Source organism: Xenopus tropicalis, chromosome 9, assembly GCF_000004195.4.
Source record: "Xenopus tropicalis strain Nigerian chromosome 9, UCB_Xtro_10.0, whole genome shotgun sequence".
Taxonomy (NCBI): domain Eukaryota; kingdom Metazoa; phylum Chordata; class Amphibia; order Anura; family Pipidae; genus Xenopus; species Xenopus tropicalis.
In genome coordinates, this window is record NC_030685.2 from 60,742,391 (window position 1) to 60,758,096 (window position 15,706).

General features: G+C 44.2%; 2 protein-coding genes across 3 annotated transcripts; both read left to right on the plus strand.

Annotated features, from left to right (window-relative positions):
• Positions 1-1,589: 1,589 nt before the first annotated feature.
• On the plus strand, positions 1,590-11,168 carry asb1 (ankyrin repeat and SOCS box containing 1). 2 transcript variants are annotated; one of them, XM_031893512.1, is made up of 6 exons: positions 1,592-1,782; positions 4,152-4,293; positions 6,295-6,597; positions 7,353-7,735; positions 8,771-9,680; positions 10,725-11,168. In XM_031893512.1, the coding sequence occupies exons 1-5, from the start codon at positions 1,758-1,760 to the stop codon at positions 8,902-8,904; spliced, it is 987 nt and encodes a 328-aa protein (XP_031749372.1). In that variant the 5' UTR covers positions 1,592-1,757; the 3' UTR covers positions 8,905-9,680; positions 10,725-11,168. The 2 variants fall into 2 exon arrangements, with proteins under 2 accessions (XP_004917938.1, XP_031749372.1); XM_004917881.4 differs by lacking the exon at positions 10,725-11,168 and having other exon boundaries at positions 1,590-1,782; positions 7,314-7,735; positions 8,771-9,679.
• A 2,322-nt stretch (positions 11,169-13,490) lies between these two features.
• Positions 13,491-15,031, plus strand: LOC100489188 (pancreas transcription factor 1 subunit alpha-like). The gene has a single exon (XM_018097660.2). The coding sequence runs from the start codon at positions 14,481-14,483 to the stop codon at positions 14,991-14,993; it is 513 nt and encodes a 170-aa protein (XP_017953149.1). The 5' UTR covers positions 13,491-14,480; the 3' UTR covers positions 14,994-15,031.
• The last annotated feature ends 675 nt before the right edge of the window (positions 15,032-15,706 follow it).

Here is a 15,706-nt window from a genome sequence, read left to right on the forward strand (position 1 = left end):
GGCCACAGGGTGGTGCATAGGCCCATATAAGGGGATGCAGCCATGTGCTGTGGGCCAGACATTTTGGGACTGCTCCAGTAAGGAGTACCCCAGGTACAGTTAGAGATAGTAGTTCTGTAAGAGATCATTCTAGGAGTGATATGTAGGTAACCTAGCTAGAATGGGCGGATATTGCCCCTCCAGGAGTGGTAATGGGGTTAGGACCCCCCAGCATTACATCTGCTGGAGTGCAGGGCATTAAGTGGCTAGGTAGGTGGACCAGGTCACCGCTAGTCAAGGAGGCCGGATCTGAGGTGGCTTAGGCGTGAGTACTGGAGTGGGTCGCCTGTGGTGAGGCTGCCTAGCGTGAGTACCGGGGAGGACTCCAAGAGGGGGTGCCTCCTGGCGCGAGTACCGGGAGATCACCTAGAAGGGAACACTTGGTGGGAGTACCGTGAGTTGCCCAACAGGAAAAGGTTCTCAATGAGATGTAAGGAGATATGCCCTGCAATGTGTATGAATGATATGCCACTCCTGGAGAGGTCTCTGCTCTGAATAAAGCAACTTATCTAATTCATCATATAATCTGTGTATCTGGATCATTCCTGCACCAAGGATCACCTACCTGCCGGTAAGCAACTACCCCAGGGAGGGGCAAGGTACCGGGGGCTGTGTGTGGATCCCAGGCAGAGGTACTACCGAAACATTAAGTTCCCAGGGTGTGGGTTATAGTTCCACAAGATCATCCCTGGGTGGAGACACGCCTTTAAGGGAGAAATCCCTGTTAACCCCCCCCATAGTAAGCGGGGCTCAGGACTCCTGTAGCGCCAAGTACAGTAATCAGCAGGTAGCAGCACTAGTACAACCAAAAGTGGGCTACACACACAAAGGTGAAAGAATTTACATTGAAAAACATTTACAAAGGCCTCAGAATTCCAAAGACCTGTCCTCCCACGTATAGAAATCTGCGTGAGTGCAAGTATTCTCTCTAAATGAAGCTGAACAGGTTGTTGCAAATGCGTTGTCATCCAGCTTCTTCTCAAATTGAAATAAAATAAAGTTGCCATATAATTACCAGCAAGCCTATCTCCAGGGAAGCACTTTCTCCTAGTCAGTGGCTTCACCGTGTTATGGGACCCACATCAAACTATTTTTGGGGCACTCATCTCCTCAGACCTTTTGGGGAAAATGATCTTATTGCCATACATTTTGATACTGCCCATCAGTCAGGAGTCTGCTCACACCCTGGGCCTAGGGACGCCTGACCAGCAACAATTATAATTGAATCCAGTTTTATTAACAATTACAAGATGGGCCCTCTACACCCGGGGCCCCCAGCATTTGCAGGGTCTGCTGCTGCCATTCCCCTGAGCAGCTGCACCATTTCTCACCCTGAATTTTTACCACATAAAGTGACTAATTCGATGCAGCGAGAAATATAGGCAATGAAAGCCACAGTATTAATAAGAGAGAGATTTTTCGCTGGATTTAACACATATTTTCGGCAGCGCAGGTAGCTGGCTGAATTACAAATGATGAGGGGTGAGAGGGCGGGGCTAGTAGTGTTTTACGCTTACAAATACGTAAAGCATTTGTCTCGGTCCCTAACTCACTCAGTCCCTGCCCTCTGCCTATTTATCCAGTCATTCTCTCTCCAAGCCCGTTGTGGCCGCCTTTCTGGCTCTGTGGAACAGCCGCTCTTCCTGCTGTAGAGGCGGGGCCCAGTGTAGCTTGCAGCCTCCCTCCAGCAGCCGCACAGCCCTCTGCCCCCTGAGATAATGAGCAGGGAAGAAGGAGCGGCAGGTTAGTAGCAATGTGCAGGGACACACGGGGGTGCTGCAGCTTCACTGTGTGTATCTATATTTATATATACAGTATGTTCGGGAATGGTAGGATATGTATGCGCCTATACAGAGGTGCTGGGGTGTGTATCTCATGTGTGTGTAAGACACTTTATGCTCCCGGCTCCTGTAGGCAGAATATACATGGGAAAGCTGGAATGAGGCACATACACAGTTGCGGGGTGCGTCGCCATAGTTATCAGCACTGGTAACATGAACATCACAGTCTTCCATTTGGCACAATTAAACTACATCAAACCGAGATATCCCCACGTACCCAGCACATAAAGGCAAAACATGTTTAGGGGTTACTGTCCCTTTAAGCAGAGCAAAAGCCCCATTTTCTTTGCTGGTCTGACAGGTAGAACAGTAGTAAATGAGGGTTCCTTCCCCACCTACAGTAATGTGCAGTTATACAAGGGTACAGCCCATACCCTGCCCATACCCTGCCCATACCCTGCCCATACTCTGCCCAGTTCCTGAGGGGATTTCTCAGATTCTGGAAAATAAGAATCAAAAAAGAGTTCTATGATGCACTCACCTTATTTCATGCAAAAAAACAAAGCACTTATTTGTGTGTTTTCATTTTTGCGTGAAATAAGTCCAGAGTATACCAGAGTACCTTTTTTTTTTTTTTTTTTTGGAATGTTCTATGTATAAGGGGAATATGGTGGAGTCCCCTATCTGACTTGCATCTGCAGCTAATACATTATCAGTCCTGGTGTCATTACAAGGGCCGTGCCCAGCCAGGCCCCAAGCATCTGTCAAGCTCAGTGCTTCTACTGGTATGGGACCCATTATCCAGAATGCACGGGACCTGGGGTTTTCTGGATAAGTGGTATTTCTGTAATTCGGATCTCCTACCTTAAGTTTGCTAAAAAAAAAAAAAAAAAAATATTTAAACAGTAATTAAACCAACTAGGATTGTTTTGCCTTTAATAAGGATTAATTATATCTTAGTTGGGATCAAGTACAAGGTACTGTTTTATTATTATGGAGAAAAAGGAAACCATTTTTAAAAATGTGAACTATTTGATTAAAATGGAGTCAATGGGAGATGGCCTTTCCGTAATTCTGAACTTTCTGGATAATGGGTTTCCAGATAAGGGGTCCGATACCTGTGTAAGGTGCCAGTTTTTTGTTTTTTTTTTTAATTTCCTTTTGAAAAATGAATGCATTTTCTTTCCCTTCATGTTTCACCCAGTATCACCCCAATAAACCAGACTGAAGTCCCCAGAGACAGTCTTTAAAATAGGCCCTGGCATTTCCAGTACAGAGGCCCAAACAGTCCCCACAGGCCCAATAAAGAGTGACTGTCTATGGCATCTTAGAGCAGCCCCTCTGGCATTTGCCCAAATCTGCTGATTGCTAGTCTGGCCCTTCCCGAAGTTTTACCAAAATGTCCTTACCAGAGTAACTGTTGGATTTAGATCATACAGCTCTTTGTCTCTGCCCTTCTGTGCATGTCCCAGAGAAAGGGAGATGGCACTATCTTGAACAGTACCCTAGGCTGCTGGGAATGGTTCCTTAGAAAATATAGCCCTGCCCAATCCCACTCAGCAAATGCCATTTCCTGAAATCTCCTCCCCCTATTTAGGGAATAGTTGGACTGCAACTCCACAAGAACAGTTAGTGGCAATGTAGTAAAAGGAATACTCTCAAAACTCATCAGGAGAATTTTGCACAGAAATGCATTTTATTACAGTATAAACAGATTTTTTGATATGTAATTTTTAAATTTCACATGGTGCTAGCCATATTCTTAATTTCCTAGGGTGCCACAGCCATGTGACCTGTGTTCTGATAAACTTCAGTTACACTTTACTGCTGCAAGCTTAAGTGATATCACCCCCCCCCCCCCAAAAAAAAAAAAACGAACAGGTTTCCCTACCTAGTGTAGACATGAGAATAGCATCCAATCAGGAGAAACCCTATTTGCTATTATGTGACTTGGATCATACGGACAGTACATTGAGTAAGAGAAACAATAGGTTACCTGAAAGCAGTTCTAATGTATAGCGCTGGCTCCTTCTGACAGCTCAGATTCAGGCACAACGCACTGAGGTGGCTGCATAAACACCAGTATTACAACTAAAAAATATACATTTGTTGGTTCAAGAATAAAATTTTAAATGGCAGAGTGAATTATTTGCGATGTAAACAGTGTAATTTAGAAATAAAAAACCATAAAAATCGTGTCAGAATTCCTTTAACATTTATAATTAAAAACCTCCAAATATATGTTTTGTTTTTTTTTAGTGATCACTGTATTTTCACTAATGAGTGTCAGTCGTATACTCAGATTATATGTTAATATTTTGCTGTGTGCAGGGCGGAGCCTGAAGGCATGGTTGCAGGACAAGTACTGTGATCACCCATTGGAGCAATGCCAGGATACACGTTTGCACAATGCAGCCTGTGTGGGGGATATTGACACGCTAAGGAGCCTTCTGCAAGATGAGAGGTTTCTAAGGTAAACACCATGAAAGGAGCAGCAGTGCTTGAATCTGTGTGCATGAAAACAACAAGAAAAGCTGCCTGTTTTCTAACCAATACATAACTGGCTTTTTTATTTTCTGCCTCTCACCAGAAGGGCAGAGGGGTGCTTGTTGTCCTCCCAGTGTCACACTGTAATGCTGTAAATCTATTTAAAGAAAATTGAAATGTAGCCTTAAAAATGGAACATGAAAACAGAAAAGTTATTTATTCTTCATCAAAGGGTGAATGTACAGGCTTACAGGTCAAGTTTGGGCTGAAAAATTAGCCACCACTTCCGGTCAGGCCCAGAGTGGCAATCTGTGGATTCTGGCAAATGTCAGACGGGCTGCTGTCGCTATTTATTGGGCTTTATTGGGTTTGGGTCCCAGTGTACTTAAAATACCAGGGACTGTTTTGAATCCCAGTCCAGGCCTGCTTCGAGCTTGGGTATGGAGCAGCTAGAGGCACAGCTGGCATACGGCCCCTTTCCTTATTGCCTACTCTAAGGCAGGCATTGAGGACAGGGCTGGAGTGCGCCACCTGATGCTGCTTTTTGCATGGAGTGCTGGATTTTTGATCAGACTCCATGCAAAGAGAAGCAAGCCCAGCAAGTACTGCTAAATGAATGCCAGGGGGCACATACTTGCATCCCCCAGGGTCGCAAATAAGCCCCATTATGTTACCCCATTTGACTTGTAATGAACATGCACTGGAAATACTACACAAAATGCTGGTAGAGAGTCACTGAATATCTGGTGTCTCATTTACCTGCCCACATTATACACGTTTTGTTTTCTGAGTGTAATGAAATGTCAGACATGTACATGAGTGTAGCTCTGTTATTATAGAAGACACACCATGCAGCAGAACCTTAGCTTTTACCATAATTTTAGCCTAAAAGAGAACAAAACCCATTTATGCATAGCCCTCCCTCCCTCCTCCTGAATCGCAGCACCATCATGCCTCAGTATGGCCTAACTCATGACAACAGGCGGAGTAGCCCAGGGCAGTTGCCAGCCAGCATCACTGGCTACTTGAATTCCTTTCCCAGGCCTGCTGGTGACCAGAAACATGAGCAGCTGAGCCTGATTTAGTCCAGAATTCAACTTTATGTGCATGCTCCTGGTTGGCGATTGCTGCCAAAAGGCCTGAGAGTGGAAGTCAAGCATATAGAGAGAATGGCCACTGATGCTGTTGGACTGCTCTTACCATGAGGTACAGTGGAGCAGGCAATATTGGGGCATTTCAATGGTTCAGGAAGAAGGCTTCTATGGCAAAGTGTGTAAAGGGGTTTTGTTCTCCTTTAATAAATATTCTGTTTTAACTATTCCCTTTCAATGTATAGCATGTAAACCTAAAGTAGTATATTTCAAGGGTCTTTAAAGGGCAAATGTATTCTGTTTATAAGCAGGAATTCTCTGATTCTCTAGCTATACAGCAAGCATATAAATATACAAATATGAGATCATAGTATATTGAGCTTTTTTTGTAAGCCTAGTGGTAGCTTCTTCATTATTAGCAGGGGAAGGTAACTTGATAACAGTAATATGAACACTGAAGCTATGTGATTCCACCATTCAGAGTACTGCCTTCAGAATAATGGCTTCAGTTCTAAGTTGGGGAGCTGCATAACAAAAGCTGCATAACAGAGAAATCAGTGGTATAGGAGCTGCTCTGTCCTGTATCTCACTAATAGCTGAATCTTCTGTTCCTCTTATAATTCCTATACATAAATAGGGCACTAACCCACAGGCTTTATAGGTTCTAAAAAGATTTCAGTCATTCTTTTGGCTTTCTGTCTATAGATGGGAACATAATCATTGGGCAGAATTTCTGGACTCAGCATCAATAACAGCCCACAAGGAAGACTAAAATGAACACTTGTGTTGCCATTCAGTTAATGCATGCAAATCAGTAGCAGGACAAATGCACTTTAAAAGGCTCATGGGTGTATACCTTTATGCATTCGTGTTTTTTATGTTTTTGTTAAACCTAGGGGTATAGATGAGCGAGCTGTGTGGTGTAGCGGTTGGCTACCCTGTTCTCCATTGCGCATTGCAGCCACGGCCGGACATGCTGATTGTGTGGAGCTCCTCATCCGCTCTGGGGCACAGCTGGAGCTGGTAGATGTGAAGGGACAGACCCCTCTCTATGTGGCTGCAGAAAATGGACACCTGGAATGTGTAAAAGTTCTGCTAAGGGCTGGGGCAGACCCAAATGGCAGTCCTCACAATAGAAGCTCCCCCATATACCATGCTGCACGCGTGGGCCGGGCCGACATACTGCAAGAGTTGATCAAGTGAGAGCTCAGTAACTTTATTTTTCATGATATTTGTATGGGTGTGCTCAACTAAATCTTAATCCAATTATAGAACACATGGCTGCATAGACACCACTCTTAACAGTGCTCTCCAAAGGGGTCATTCCCTACATGCAAGACAGGGTGCATAGTCTAAAAGACAGACAGAGACCATGTTTTACACTTTTCTCTGTGCTCTGCAGGTAGCAGAATTGCCACAGGTCACCTCTTTGGCAGGGTAGATTTTTTTGTTGGGTCATTGACGGCACTGGCTCGTTAATGCAGTCCACAAACCAATGGTGCCTATGCACGCCATTTTAACTCAGTTGTTTGGCCCTGGGGTCAAATAATCAAACTAGCCTTGATAGCACCCACCCTTAGGTGGGCATATCTGGAGGAGATCCCCTTGCTTGACGACTTCGCCAACGAGTGGATCTTACAGTGTATGGCCACCTTAAGCTAGTATCCCTGTCTTATTTTCCCTTGGCCACACAGCGTCTGTATGCCCCAAATACATTATTGCATTATACATTATAAAACTTTAAAAGCATTAAAACATGAAATAATAGTAATAATTAAAGAACACTAAACAGTACTGATTTTTTTAAAGAATATTTGGCTGTTCCATATAGTCAGCTAATTACTTATGACACTAATGTTTTCTGATATACACAAATATGTACACATAGTATTAAGATGCATATTAATGCCAACAGAGTTTATGGAGGACTCGTGACCTTCTCACCTGTTTGCAGGTATGGTGCTGATGTCGATGTGGATCACCAGCTGTCTTTTCGTGGTTCTGACTCTTCCCCTCGATTGCTGACTTCTCTGGCCTCCTGCCCACTCTATATTAGTGCAGCGTATCACAATCTAGCCTGCTTCCACCTGTTACTCCAGGCTGGTGCCAACCCTGACTATAACTATTGGGGAAAGGTGTCAGAGGAGAACTTTCCACGAGGGGCACCTTGTTGCTTACTAGAGGCAGTTCTGCGGCATGGATGTGATCAGCAATTTGTGCAACTTCTTATTGACTTTGGGGCAAATCTGAAACTTGTGCGGGGGGAGCCATGTGCAGAGGAACATCCAAGGATAAGTGTGAACACCGCTGCGCTTGAGCTTTTTAAAGAAGCAAAAGGTAAGGTTGGCCTCCTGTGTGTAAATCTAGGTTGAGGTTTGAGTGAAATGGAGGAATTGCCATGAATTATTAATGCTGTTTATAAACAGTGCTGCAGAAAACCATTCAGGCGGCCAAACAAACAAAAAACTGCAGGTCAAAGAAATTAACCGAAATATTAGATTGTTTAAAAATGGATAATATAATGAGTAAATACATATATCCTGAAATATTCATTTCCTTTACTTTGCGTGCCAGAATTTCTCTACATATGCCTGCTGCTGCTGTAGGACAATGCTATTTAAGAGTTGGTGATGAATTGTCCCTATAAAGGAAGCCCCCACCACTGTCAGGGCTAATAACTAGTAACCACACCCTCAAGAGATACTGCTGAATGAGCCAAGTTAAATTAAAATTTCGGAAGAAACAGATTTAATCATTTACTTAATTCCTATCTGGCAGCATCATTTGCCCTTCTCCTGGAAAAACTTGTTTGGCACCACCCAGTGATTGTAACTTTCCTTTTTTTTTTTTTTAAAGGAGGCTATATACGCACAGATAGTAGGAAATTAACTTTTATCTTTATGTATCTGTGTGTCTATGCTGGCACATGGATCCCCACTGATATGTATGTACTTAGGATACTGGTTCAGGGTATATCAGCAAATGAGGATGTAAAGAGGAGCTGATCTTCACTTACTGCTTTTCCAACCATTTGTTCTCTATACACAAATGACTGGAACAGTAGAAAGGTGGCATGTGTGGCCACTAATAACTCTGTCTGTTCTGCCCATGGATTAATTTGGAGAGTGGACCAGGTTGGCCTGTGTATTACCACTTTGGGATTTTGAAAATCTCTTTCCCACACATGGCTTGTTACTGTAGCATTTGCCAGGTGGTTGTCATCCGAAAATACTGTTTCACTGTACCAACATGCCAAGTGATTTTTTTTTAATATCTGCTGCCTATCTCCTACAGTTACCCAACCTTTTTCACCAGCATCAGATTGACATTTCTGCCTTTTTATTATATCAAATGTGCCTCTTCCTTCCTTAGGTTATCCGCGCGCTCTTGCCAGCCTGTGTCGTATCATAGTTAGGAGAGCACTTGGAAAACAGAGATTGTCTTCTGCCTGCAAACTCCCCGTTCCACCACGAGTGCTGTCCTTCCTCCTCCATGAACTGCCTTAACTTCCCTCACTGTATTACAGTCAGGTTGCACAAAGTGCAGCTAGATACCAAAGGGACAGAAAGAGGAGTCTTCCACAATCATCTGAACCTGCATTTCATGTTTCCTTGTTGCGACTGTGAATTATGTATTTCAACTGACAAACCTGAGATCCATACATGAATGTCTATAATGCTCATGTCATAGGACAAGGTAAGCGGGACTGGGTGTCCCTGCCATGCCAGAGCTCCTAAATGGACACTCACTCAAACAGATCTTTGTTGGAGGAGTAATGTTGCTTATCCAGTTATATAATGTAGAAAGCAGAACTGGACTGGCAATCTGGGGATTCTGGTAAATGCCAGAGGGGCTACTGTAAGATGCCATAGACAGTCACTATTTGGCCCTCTGTACTTGAAATGTCAGGGCCTATTTAGTGTCCCAGTCCAGACCCGGTAGAAAGGGTCGATCAGAGCTTGTTTACATTAATTTCCTAAACATGGGAATTTGCAGGGGGAGTCACATTATGGCTTTTTGTACTGTTTTATTCTAGTATTTTGTTCGCCATGGGTAGAACGGAGATTGGTGCACAGAGGCCCAGAAACTCTGGCTAATTTAGATCTAAATATGTCTTGTTTTCTTGTTCATTTTCTCTGGAATTGGGACCCCCACTAAATTTTATTGCAAAAAAATGCACAAAGATGTGATACGGAGCCATGGAGAAGAGGAACATACTGGTGCTAGAGAATGGGTAAAAATACATATGAATAATAGTTGCCACTTGCTTGCTTCAGTTAAGGCAGTGCTGTCCAACTGGCGGCCCGCGGGCCGCATGCGGCCCGCGACCCCCCTCTGTGTGGCCCCCCACCTGTCTGGCTGCTTTGATGGCTTACCTTTGAGTAAGCATTAAATGGTATCAGTACTGAGATTAACTGCCCCCCCTGCATGGTTCTCACCTCAGATTCAGGCTGTAATCCCTCTGTATTGTTTAAAAATGTAATCCCCTGTGTTTTTCACACCTTTTAATACCTGCATTGTTCACCCCCTGCAGTGTTCACACCTCAGGCTCAGACTGTAATCACTCCCATTGTTCACTTCTTCACACCTCAGACATAGGTACTGTAGGCAGAGTATGGCACATACAGCCAGCATAGGGCAGGTAGAGTATGGCACACACAGGCAGCATAGGTCAGGGAGGGTATGGCACACACAGGAAGGGTAGGGCAGGCAGAGTATGGCACACACAGTCAGGGTAGGGCAGGCAGAGTATGGCACACACAGGCAGGGTAGGGCAGGCAGAGTATGGCACAGAGGCAGCATAGGGAAGGCAGAGTATGGCACACAGAGGCAGCATAGGGAAGGCAGAGTATGGCACACACAGGCAGGGTAGGACAGGCAGAGTATGGCACACACAGGCAGGGTAGGACAGGCAGAGTATGGCAGCCCTATGCTGCTTGTGGGAGGTGAACCTGGCAGGGGTTTGTTGTGGGAGTTTGTTAGCAGTTGGAAATAGCCATTAAATGGTCCCAAAGGAGTGTAATTATGTACTGGGGGTTGCTCTGCTATCCACAGGGGAGGAGGAGGCATATGGCATTTAAGGGTATATCTTAATATGACATAATTCTTTCACATATGAATGATGGTTGATATCCCCACTGTAAGGACCAAGCATTTGGGATTTTGCTGTGCTACCACCATTGTGATAAAATAGGTGTGGTTTGAAGTGGGTGTGGTTTCAAAAAGAGGAGTGGTCAAAACTGACTTCCATTAGCGGCCCTCCACCATGTATGCTAGAGAAATTCCGGCCCTCGGCACCGTAGAAGTTGGACAGCACTGAGTTAAGGTATTTTTATAGTCTTGAAAAGAACAGAGACATCTTCCCATAGCTGTACAAGCATCTGTTTATGGAAGATTCCTCAGATGAAATAAGCACCAGGGCCTCTCTTGTGCAATAGGGATCTGCAGCTGGGTGCAGGAAAGAACTAAAGTGTTAATGCAGATGCTGGTTATCACGGGGGCAACTAATCTCTCCGTGTGCCACTGCCCTTAAAAGGAACAAACATTGAGCTTATGGATATTTAGTGGGTGAAAGATGCATTACTGCCAATGACCTGTGCTGCTGCAACTGAATGTGTGTGCATCACAGCTGCCAATGCCATGTATCTGGGGATCCCCAATAACACTAAGGCCTTTATTATTGCTGTTGTCAAATATTTATTTTGGCTGCTGACATTTGGTTACAGCCCCGGCCTGCACCAATAAAAAGAACATTAATACTCAAACACTTCACTGACTTCCTAAAACCATTTCTTTCTTAATACCTGATTCTGTCACTCAGCTCTGCTAGTTAAGGGCTGTCATGCTGATTAACACTATTGTACAGAAATACATGTAGTTTTCCTTTCCTCTAACTCCCCGCCACCCTCTACACCAGGGGTGTCACATCACATAAGTGGGCCGAAATCTAAAGGCTAAGTCGCGGGCCAAATTATTTATTAATATACTTAGTAAGAAACTAAGGGGTATATTTATCACAATGTGTAAAAAGTGGAGTAAGACATTAGCGGTGATGTTGCTCATAGCAGCCAATAGATGCTTTGCTACTGTTAAAATCTGATTACTGATTGGATGCCCTGGGCAACATTACTGGTAATGCTTCACTCCACTTTTTACACAGCATGATAAATATGCCCCTTAGTCTTAAGCTGGCCATACACGGGCAGATCCGCGGATCTTCACCCGATATTCCCACCTACGGGTGGGCGATATCGGGTAGCAAGTAGGTTAAAAAAAAAATAATCCGATCGTTTGGCCCTGTGCCATGGGGCAGTCGGTTCGGGGACCGCATCAACGATCCGATGCGGTCCCCGATCCGACTGGATTTTCTAACCTGGCCTATCGATATCTGGCCAATTTCAGGCCAGATATCGGTCGGCCAGGCCCCTCGTTTCTGCCCCTACACGGGCCGATAAGCTGCCGAGTCGGTCCAAGGGACCGATATTGGCAGCTTCTATCGGCCCGTGTATGGGGGCCTTTAGTTACTATGTGAGAAAAATGGAAATTGATCAGGCTGGATGGTCAGTCACACTCACCAAGGACCACATAAAACAGCCAGGTGGGCTGGATTTGGCCCCCGGGCCTTGTGTTTGACATATATGCTCTACACAGATTCACTCATAGGTTGCCATACATGCAGAATGCCTAAGAAAGGCTGGCACCACAGAGAGGGCACTTGCTTCAGACCAGCCTGTGATCATTATGGTTCTCAGTCAGTCAGCCACACTAAAGCGCTCTGCTTGTTTGTGCCACATAGCCGTACAACATGGATGGCCAAACTGTGATTGACTATTTGGAAGCCCATGTGGACTGCTAGCCTGCAGGAGGCTCAGATAGAAGTAAAACTGTTTCTCTGAGCTTCCAAAACATGTATCCAGGCTAGGACTCTAAATATGGGCACCTATTTTGAGGCCACTTTGGGGTGGTCAGCAACTGGTTTGGGATCACTGACCTAGGTCCTAGGATTAAAGCAGGGAAAGTGAAAACAAAGTTTATTAATAGCTGGGTCGCTACCAACTTGTACCTAGCACGACATATTAATGATCAGAAGAGTTATTATAGCCTTTAATAATAATAATAATATAAAAGATGTTGATGTACTGCACCCAAAGTGTCTCCGCTACTATCCCATCTGTACATTCTCTGAGCTGCTTGATGTCCTGAACAGCTGACAGGACTGGCTGAAGCCAAGGCAGGACAGGTGGAGCTGACAGTCAGACGTCTGTGTGCATGGCTGAATCAGGCAGAAACAAACAAGAGCTCATGGCCAGTTCAGATAAACACCCAACAGATCTGTACAAAAAAGTGAAATTCATATTAAACAGCTGGAACAAAGAAATGACACTATCCCAGATTAGTGTCTGTATTAGCATGCATTAGCTGCATCTTGGCCACTTACACTGGACTCTGGCTTTAAAAGGAAACAAAGGATTTTTAGATGTGGAGCAAAACATGTCCCTAATACAGTAAAAGGGCCACAAGCCATGAAAAATAAGATATAAAAAAAAAAAAAGTAGCCTCAGGGTTATGCACAGAGCCACACATACAAGGTACATGAGCAGATGCAAAGAGAATATTGGGCTGGTGTGGCTTCCTGCTAACAGAAGCACCAATTGGGGCATCGGGTAAGTAATATCACTGAGTGGTGCCTAGCATTTTGGCATCTGTCATTAGATCTTTCCTTCTATGAAAGTGGTTGTTCCCTTGTCTTTTGTTGTAGAGCAGTGATCCCCAACCAGCGGCTCAGGAGCAACATGTTACTCACCAACCTCACAGTGGCCTCAAAGCAGGGGCAGTGCCAAACAGAGTCTATTGTAGGCTGACAGTCCTCATTGGGGCTATCAATTAGCCAATATTTGGCACCCCTAAAACTTTAATGCTTGTGTTGTTCCCCAATACTTTTTCAATTTTAATGTAGTTCACACATATAAAAGGTTGATGGCCTCAACCTTTGCACTTGGTATTATTTATGGTGTGTTGTTTTTTAATTATTTAGCTTTTCGTTCAGCAGCTCTCCAGTAGCTATCTGGCTGCTAGGTGCTAGGGTCCAAATTACTTTAGCAGCCAGGGAGCGGTTTGAATAAGAGGCTGGGAATATGAATAGTAAAGGGGCCTGCACAGAAAGATAAGTTACAATAACACAAAAACTGTAGCCTTAAAGAGCAATAGGTGTTTTATCTGCCAGGGTCAGTGACCCCCATTTGAAAGCTGGGCAGAGTCAGAAAAGCAAAGCAATTAAGTCACAAAACTAAGGCTGGATTTATGGGCAGGCCATAAAGGTCTGGGCCTAGAGTTGCAAAGTTCTGGGGGCACCATGCTGCCCTCTAGCCACATCTGCACTGGGGACTGGATGGGAGATTTTTGAGCAGGGGTGGGGGGTGCAAGTGGCCTAGAGGCTGCACCACTTTTGAATTTGGCCCTGCAAAATCTATAAAAAAAAATTCATAAGACTAATTGAAAAGTTGCTAAGAATTACCCATTTAAGTTAGAAACAGCGCATTTTGACATCAAACATGTCCTCTTTTCTGATCTTACATACAAACAGATACATAGCATAGCTGAAACACGCCAGTGGGGCAAATATCACACCTTGAGCAGAGCATGGCACAGACAGACACTCACCTTTGTGCAAGAAGAAGTCCTCTGCTACAATTTACATAAAAAAGCAATTTCACACAGTCCCCGGCTGCGCGGAGGTTGTGCTCCCAATTACTGCCAAACGCACACAAGAGCATCATATGTTCTTGACAGACTTTTAATAGTATCTGGGGTATTTAATTAGTACTACTCCCTCCTGTGGCCCAAAACACTCTAGGTTACCAACACTCCCTGCCTCTTCCTGGGCACCTTGATCCCAATTTCAAAGCAAAATTCAAGGCGTTCTCATTAAGTAACATCTGAAAAGAAGTTTTCATCTTGTAATTTACAAAAAGAACAAGAGAGAGTCTAAGAGGATGGGAGGTATATAAAGCATAGAGGAAGAGATTAAGAGATTCTCCCATACAAGTTGAGTTGAGACTCTTAAGAGGGAAGTTCTCTCATTATGGAGGATATACTATGGGACCCAGAGCCTGACTATCAGCTATGGGACCAACTGGAAAGCACCTTTCAGCTTCATAGTGAACCAGAGAGTTGCACAATGGACTTTTTCCCTGCGGTGACAGAGCATGTACCTGCATGGCCAGCTCTCTCCCAGGTGGTATCAGAGGTTCCCTTGCAGCTCGCTGGCCTGGGTGCTGAAATGAACAGCTCCTTTCAGGAAGAGAGCCTTATGGAAGGTCCATGTAAAGTGCACCGGCAGGCAGCCAACATCAGGGAGAGGAGGCGGATGCTGAGCATCAATTCTGCCTTTGAAGAGCTCAGAGGCAGAGTTCCAACTTTTCCCTATGAGAAGCGACTTTCAAAGATCGACACACTGCGTCTAGCCATTGCCTATATAGCACTGCTCAGTGATATCCTGTCCTCGGGAATGGACCCAAAGACTTACGTAGAGGAGTTTGTTAGGACAGGTTCAAGGGGCCCCCAGAGCGACATTTGGAACACAAGTGGTAAGTAACTATATGGAAACTCTACAACCTGCTTACTTAGCTTATAAAGTCAATATCTATCTATTTAGAGATACAAATTTATATGTGTTTCTTCTTATGTTAGTATGTGTATTTGGCATAATGAAAGCAAATGCAATCCTAAAGCAACTAATGTAATATTACATTTAATACAGAAACATAAACTAAGATCATTGTAAAGTCATTTGTAATTGTAGTTGCCATCAAACCTGATGATATGTTCTTTTCTATTCCTTGCACTGCCGGTTCTCCTTACTTGTATCACTGAAACAAAGTAGCAGGAGTTAGCTCCCCTCTGGCCAACACTGATTCCTAAAATGCCTTGCACAATTGGATGCCTTTTTTGCAGAGGGTTAATCACCTTCATTGCTCTGTGTTGATCAGGTAACAGTTTTAAGTGGGTGATCCAAGGTAAGCCCCACTTGGGACTCATTTAAAATGAACACACTTGCCATGTACGATAGTGAATAATGCAAAAAAGCAATAACTCATTTTGTTGCTGGACTGAAGAGGAGGACATTAGTACATGTGCGTGCAGGTGAATATTTAAGCTAAGCACATATCTAGTAACTGTCGGAGTTGGATGATACTAGCATACCTTCCCTGCAGTGTAGCTATAGTATAAGCAGGGTCACTGTTTTCCCTATTTGCCCCAAAAGATTTGCTGTGGGCATTAACATTCAGAAACCATTACAATGGATAT